The sequence below is a fragment of the Protomyctophum parallelum genome, assembly GCF_964188405.1.
Source record: "Protomyctophum parallelum genome assembly, chromosome: 16".
Taxonomy (NCBI): Eukaryota; Metazoa; Chordata; class Actinopteri; order Myctophiformes; family Myctophidae; genus Protomyctophum; species Protomyctophum parallelum.
Window position 1 is genome coordinate 13,850,575 of NC_139711.1, and position 6,618 is coordinate 13,857,192.

At 47.7% G+C, this 6,618-nt stretch overlaps 1 protein-coding gene across 1 annotated transcript; it reads left to right on the plus strand.

Moving 5' to 3' along the window:
- The first annotated feature begins 500 nt into the window (after positions 1–500).
- pofut4 (protein O-fucosyltransferase 4) lies at positions 501–6,189 on the plus strand. Its single transcript, XM_083785970.1, has 5 exons — positions 501–658; positions 2,224–2,565; positions 3,178–3,558; positions 4,790–5,412; positions 5,603–6,189. The coding sequence occupies exons 2-5, from the start codon at positions 2,224–2,226 to the stop codon at positions 5,751–5,753; spliced, it is 1,497 nt and encodes a 498-aa protein (XP_083642096.1). The 5' UTR covers positions 501–658; the 3' UTR covers positions 5,754–6,189.
- Positions 6,190–6,618: the final 429 nt, after the last annotated feature.

Here is a 6,618-nt window from a genome sequence, read left to right on the forward strand (position 1 = left end):
CTAAATGGCAACTTGGCAATAGTATAAAATAGTGGATTAAAATAATGTGCGCAAAAATACATAGGTAGGCTAGCCTATATCCATTCCACACACATTCACAGAAGAAGAACGTAAGATAGAATCAAATCTTTGTTCCACTCCAGTCCAGCAGATGGAGGTAAAACAGACATTTGGGGGAGCAGAAGTCGAAAGATCAGAGAAAGACTCCAGCTCAGTGTTGCCATGTCCGCTCATTTTAAGCGACTATGGGCTTGTTTTTCTCCAAAGTTGCTTGTAAATATAGGTAGTTGTGGTTTTTAACGGACTTTTTTCTAAAGTGTAGTTGCTTATTTGGGCTTGTTTCCCAATGTGGTTTAAACCAGTGGTCAAGAAAGAACCCCCTAGCTTCGGTATTACCCCATACCCCCGCCCCGGCCCCCCATCTGAAAATATTCAGCCTGCCAGGGACCCACATCCCTGCTTATTGCTTATTTCTTTCACGGCATAAGGCAACATTGCTCCAGCTGTTTGTTCCATTCTTTGGCTCATTGTCGTGTATGATCTGCATCATCTGCTCCATCTAACGTTATTATTCCATTAACGTTAGTTGATTCATCTATATCCATTACAAACACACTGCTGGAGTATGGTGGCTTTTGATCGCTGCAAGTGAGGAACGGTGAGAAACGAACCTTAATGATCCTCTCACACAGACACAGTCCAACTAAGGAATAAGAGACAACGTATTTATTTTGTTGTTTGTTTCTCTGGGGTCTGTTCAAACACGCAGACGTGATAACGTTAGAATAGACATATGGATGCTAGTCACTTTCCACTTTCTCCCTTAAAGTTATAGCAATGCTTTTGCTAGGCGGAATGCGTTCACCCATGACCATCTTCATCAATTTGAAACTCCCCAATTACAGCGAGCTAGCTAGGTAGTGGTACGGTGGTGGCTCAGGGGTAGAGTGCCTGGATGGTAACCGTAAGGTTGCCAGTTCGAACCCGGGCTCCCCCAGAGTTACTGTCGACGTGTCCTTGAGCAAGACACTGAACCCCTAATTGCTCCCGATGTGCTAGTTGGTGCCTTGCATGGTTTCAGCTGCCATCGGTGTATGAATGTGTGTGTGAATGGGTGAATGTAATGCACAATCTCTGTAAAGCGCCTTGGATAAAGGTGCTATATAAATGTACCATTTACAATCAATGATCCGTGAGGGAGATTTAAAAAAAAAAGGTTTTAGTTAAAGATGCAATCCGTAAGTGCAAACGGCAAACGGCTGCTGTAGTAGAAGTATTAACATCCTTTAACAAATGGATGTAGTAGTTATATTGTATTAACATCCTTTATCATACAGATGTAATAGTATTAACATACGCTACCATACATATGTAATAGTATTGTATTAACATATGCTATACAGATGTAATAGTATTAGTTGTATTGTATTAACATATGCTATACAGATGTAATAGTATTAGTTGTATGCTGTACAGATGTAATAGTTGTATTGTATTAACATACTCTACCCAGGGCCGGATTAACACCACTGAGGGCCCCTGGGCACTGAAGCTAGAAGGGCCCCCCTTCACGCACACGCAACATTTTTGCTGTTTTGTAGCCGTTTTGGGGCAGTTTTATGCCGTTATATTGGCCTATTTCCGGTCACCTACCCCTCCCCAGAGTGACAGCCAATCTAGCGCATTGTTGTTGCTTTAGACACAATTGCACTTTTCAGCTGCCCTTCTCACCAACAATAAAACATATTTTTAGACACCTTTTTTTTTTATCTTTTTTTTAGGGGCCCCTGGTGCCCAAGGGCCCCTGGGCACGTGCCCAAAGTGCCCATATGGTAGATCCGGCCCTGACTCTACCAGGTGGTGTTTATATAGATAGAAGATGTTTAGAAGAGGCTTGCAGGGTGAAATTCATTGAATAGTTGTGAAACATGTGCCAATCAAAATATATATCAAATTGAACCTTTATTTTATTGAAAAGGTTATGCATTATAATGCTCTACGTCTCTATCATACAGATGTACTAGTTATATTGTATTAACACGCTTTAGACTGCGATACAGATTGGTGAAAATAACAATTGTGTATTAAAATAACTTCCGCTTTATAGCGTTTAGACCTTGGTATTATTATTATTGCTTACCCCTTGCCTGCGGGGTCTTCAAACGCTTAACCTAATTGTGTCTGAACTAATGAAAGGTCCCTTCTCTCTTACCGCTGTTCCAGATGGTGGTGGTGAAGGGCAGGCTGGTGCCCTGTGTGTGTCTGGCCCTGCTGGGACTGCTGTGTCTGCTGTTCTACTCCCACGCCCACCTGCCCCTGGAGGAGCAGCCCCTGATGGATGTCAGTGACCAGGCGGCCTTCCTGCCCCAGGGCGCGCTCTCTGTAGGCGCCATGGAGTTCACCTCCATCGGCACGTACCGAGGCCCCGGGAACAGCGACCCGCGCGGCAACCGGGACCTGCCCATCCTCCTGTGGTGGAGCGCGGGCCTCTTCCCCCACTTCCCCGGCGACACGGAGCGGATCGACTGCGCCACTTCCTCCTGCATGGTCACGAGCAACCGGAAGGTATACACTGCAGCATGCTGCTTGAAACCGGAAGGTATACACTGCACTGACTGCAGCATGCTGCTTGAAATCCATTCCATGGTGTGATGATTGAATCGCTGACCTGATCAATCCTGAAATTATGACCGATATCCGATTATTTCCAGGGTCATATCGGATAGCGATGTATTACATTATTATATTATGGCATTACGGCATTTTAGTTTTGCTCCCCACTAACAGCTAGGGAGAGACGGGCAGACTGGCTGCTCTGAGAGTACGAGGCCATTGACGGTTACACTATTATTGCGTCACAAATATCAGTGAAAATAATCAGGAGTATTTTGAGACCGATTCGATACCGATAAGTAAATATTTATGCCCAATATGGCCAGTTTCAATATGCTACCGATTTATATTGAGCATTTATCCACCCTAAACACACACACTTCTGTTTAGCCGTTGCAAAATAATTGCTGCTTTGCAGAAATAGAAATAAAAAAATAAATGTAAAATATATTTTGTGAACAGAAGTTACACTATTTAGCATTTGAAGATTGTGGAATAGCTGGCTTCCAAGACTACTCCACGAGTAAACCTTAACTTTTCCCCCCCCCCTAAAACTAAAACCAGGTCCAGCTGTACAAGCGGACGGCGTCCATCATCTTCTACGGGACAGACTTCCGGGCGTACGAGGCGCCGCTCCCTCGCCTCCACCACCAGACGTGGGCACTGTTCCACGAGGAGTCTCCCATGAACAACTACGTGCTGTCCCACGGGCCGGGCATCCGCCTGTTCAACTACACCGCCACGTTCCGCCGGGAGTCGGACTACCCGCTCACGCTGCAGTGGCTCCCCTCGCTGGAGTACCTGCTGCGGCCCGCCGCCGTGTCCCTGGCAGAGAAGAACAGCTGGAGGAGAGACGGCCTGGCGCCCGTGCTCTACATGCAGTCCCACTGCGACGTCCCGTCCAACAGGGACCGATACGTGCAGGAGCTCATGAAGTACATCCAGGTACTGGTTCCCCCAAACACTGGGTCGGTTGGGATTTGTTTTTTTGTTTGCTAAATTATTATTTCAAAACTTTTTCAAAAAACATTCCCAATGAAAGCAAAACTTTTCATGAAATAATAACAAAATTCAGTGAAAAAGAAGTAGTGAAAATAGTTTGTGACCTGTTGTGAGCTTGTAGATCAGCTTGTAGTTTGGGTCCCGGGCGAACGTCTAATTTCTTTTTTGGGTCACGGCCTAAAAAGGTTTGGGAACCACCGCTGTAAAGCACTGGTTATCAAACTGTTCCCCGTAAGGACGCCCTTGAGAACTACTTCTGTAAAAGGACAAGTGTCCCTGAGCCCTCCAACGTGCCCAGGCTGGGTCAAAGTTTCCCTGAGCCCTCCAACGTGCCCAGGCTGGGTCAAAGTTTCCCTGAGCCCTCCAACGTGCCCAGCCTGGGTCAAAGTTTCCCTGAGCCCTCCAACCTGCCCAGGCTGCCAGGCTGGGTCAAAGTGTCCCTGAGCCCTCCAACCTGCCCAGGCTGGGTCAAAGTGTCCCTGAGCCCTCCAACCTGCCCAGGCTGGGTCAAAGTGTCCCTGAGCAAGACGCGTAACCCCTCCCCTGGGCTCTGTATTAACAGTTTCCGTGCCGCGAATGGATTACTCCAGGTTAATGTCGCTGCCGTATCGGACATACCCGCCTTTTGTTTTATGTGTTTAATCCGCCGTAATGTAATGAATCAAAAGAAAATCCGTCTTCGTCGCGGAGTATGAGACTGGATGGCTTCGCTGTGATGACGAAACCGGAAATCGTCACATGCTGTGGGCTGCTAGGGCTTCTGGGAAATTGAGGCCAATGGAAATGCATTGGTTGCAACGCCTCATTGAAACCAATCTTGTGTGCGTCTTCCGGGTGCACCAAGATGGTGGATGCTACACACAGATCATAACAAACCACGGGAGCTTTTTTTGATGGATTTTCGCGGATTAAAAGCCCAAATAATTCAGCGTATGCTCTAAAGGTAATACAACAATCTCAGCAGTGAAGGGGGGTTGATTAAAATGCGGGTTAATCGTAAAAAACAGTCAAACTGTTAATAGCACCCACTAGGATGGGTAAATGCAGAGGACACAAGATTCACGTATGTGTGTGTGTGCAATACAGTGCCAAATACCCTAACAACTGGGGTCTACGTTTTATATGTATTCAAACTAAGTTGTTACTTTTTCTGCTGTCCCATCTCTTGTTGCAGGTGGACTCCTTCGGGAAGTGCTTGAACAATAAAGCTCTGCCTCAGCACCTGGAGGATACGTCCACCGCGACGGGCGAGGATCCGCAGTTCATGAACTTCGTGGCGCGGTACAAGTTCCACCTGGCGCTGGAAAACGGCCTGTGCCCGGATTACATGACGGAGAAGCTGTGGCGCCCCCTGCATCAGGGCTGCGTGCCCGTGTACCGAGGCTCCTCCGTCGTGGCAGACTGGATGCCCAACGACCGTTCGGCCATCGTCGTAGACGACTTCCCCTCGCCGAGGGACCTTGCCGCGTTCCTCCGGTCGCTCGACAAAGACGACGAAGCTTACGCACGCTACTTGGACTTCAAGAACCCCGGCCGCATCACCAACGGGCGCCTGCTGCGACGCCTGGAGACGCGCGAGTGGGGCGTCAACGACATGAGCAAACCCAACTACCTCAACGGATTCGAGTGTCATGTGTGCGACCAAGAGAACACTCGGCTGGCGGCTGAACGGGCCCATCGGAAAGCTCCCAAGCAAAGTCTGCCTCCTCGACCCAAGATGGCCAATAACTCCCACATGGGGTGCCCGCTGCCCAGCCCAGGGTACGGGGATGTGCAGGACCTGCCCCAGGATGACGGGTAAATTTGTCTTATTCCATTATAAGTATGCAAAGTGTGGAAGCAGGAACTAATTGCTCTGTAGTCTGTACTTTGATTTGTCTCCCCTCGGGGACACAAGTCCCCCCCACAGCTCTGATTAATTGGCTTTCTCGTTAGGATATGGGGCCCTGATGTGATGAGCCTAATCTATTTGTATATCTGTTCACAGATGGCTGCAGATTTGGCCTCAGGACTACTGGCAGAGCTTGGAGCAGGCGGAGGGTTTGGAATCCCTGATAAGACATAATGAGTCGGACCCGTCGCTGCTGTGGAGACACATCCAGGAGATCGCTGTGAGGAGAGCCAGAGGAACACACTGACGCCAGGCCCCCCCCCCCCAAAAAAACAAATGAAACCACGGCTTCCGTCCAGAATTACTGGGCGGGCGGGGGGGGGGGGGGGGGGGGGGGGGGTTGTTCCGTTTCATTATGGCCAGTCATATTTTAATGTTGGCCTCAAATGAGTCTCCTCCATTGATATGAGGCAACATCGCTTACATAACGTTTTTGTTTTGGTGCAAGACAAGTTAAAGTGAAATGATACATGATACTGCTCAACAGTAACTAACAGTTTAAAGCTGCTATCCGTAAGTTTCATGTCAGGATTCAAACTCAAGACAACGTCTGTATTCCAAGAGAGACTGAATCTGTTGGCCACTCCCGTTAAAATGTGTAGTTTGTTGTTAGTGGGAATACAAACAAAAGACACACCACCGGAAGAGGAGGGCTGAAGGAGAGTGAACGGGCCGACATCTGGTCTCTAGTACACACGGACGCGGGCGGTGCCCCCAGAGGCAAAATCTAAGGATTTTTTGACCGATGGGTTTAGCTGTGCTGCCCCGTGGGAGGTTAGGGTGAAGGTTTGAGATAGGTTGTCATTATCGGACCAATGGTATGTCTAACCAAAAGCATGCAAATCCTGAACGCATACCCCAAAATTAGTTTCTATAAATCCGTTTTTTCATGGGTAATCTACAACTGTAGATTATATAGGATTGTTAAAAACCTATTTCCCACCCATGCTGTATAGCTATGTAATGGGTATTGGGATGTCTTTTAGTTTTTTTTTAATGTAATGTTTTCCAGGTGTTTTATTGCCATCTTTTCCCTGATGTCAACTCCGCACCAGAGCAGTTCTTCCTGACTTCTATTGGCCTGTAAAACACCTGGACTTTGTAATAAGTGA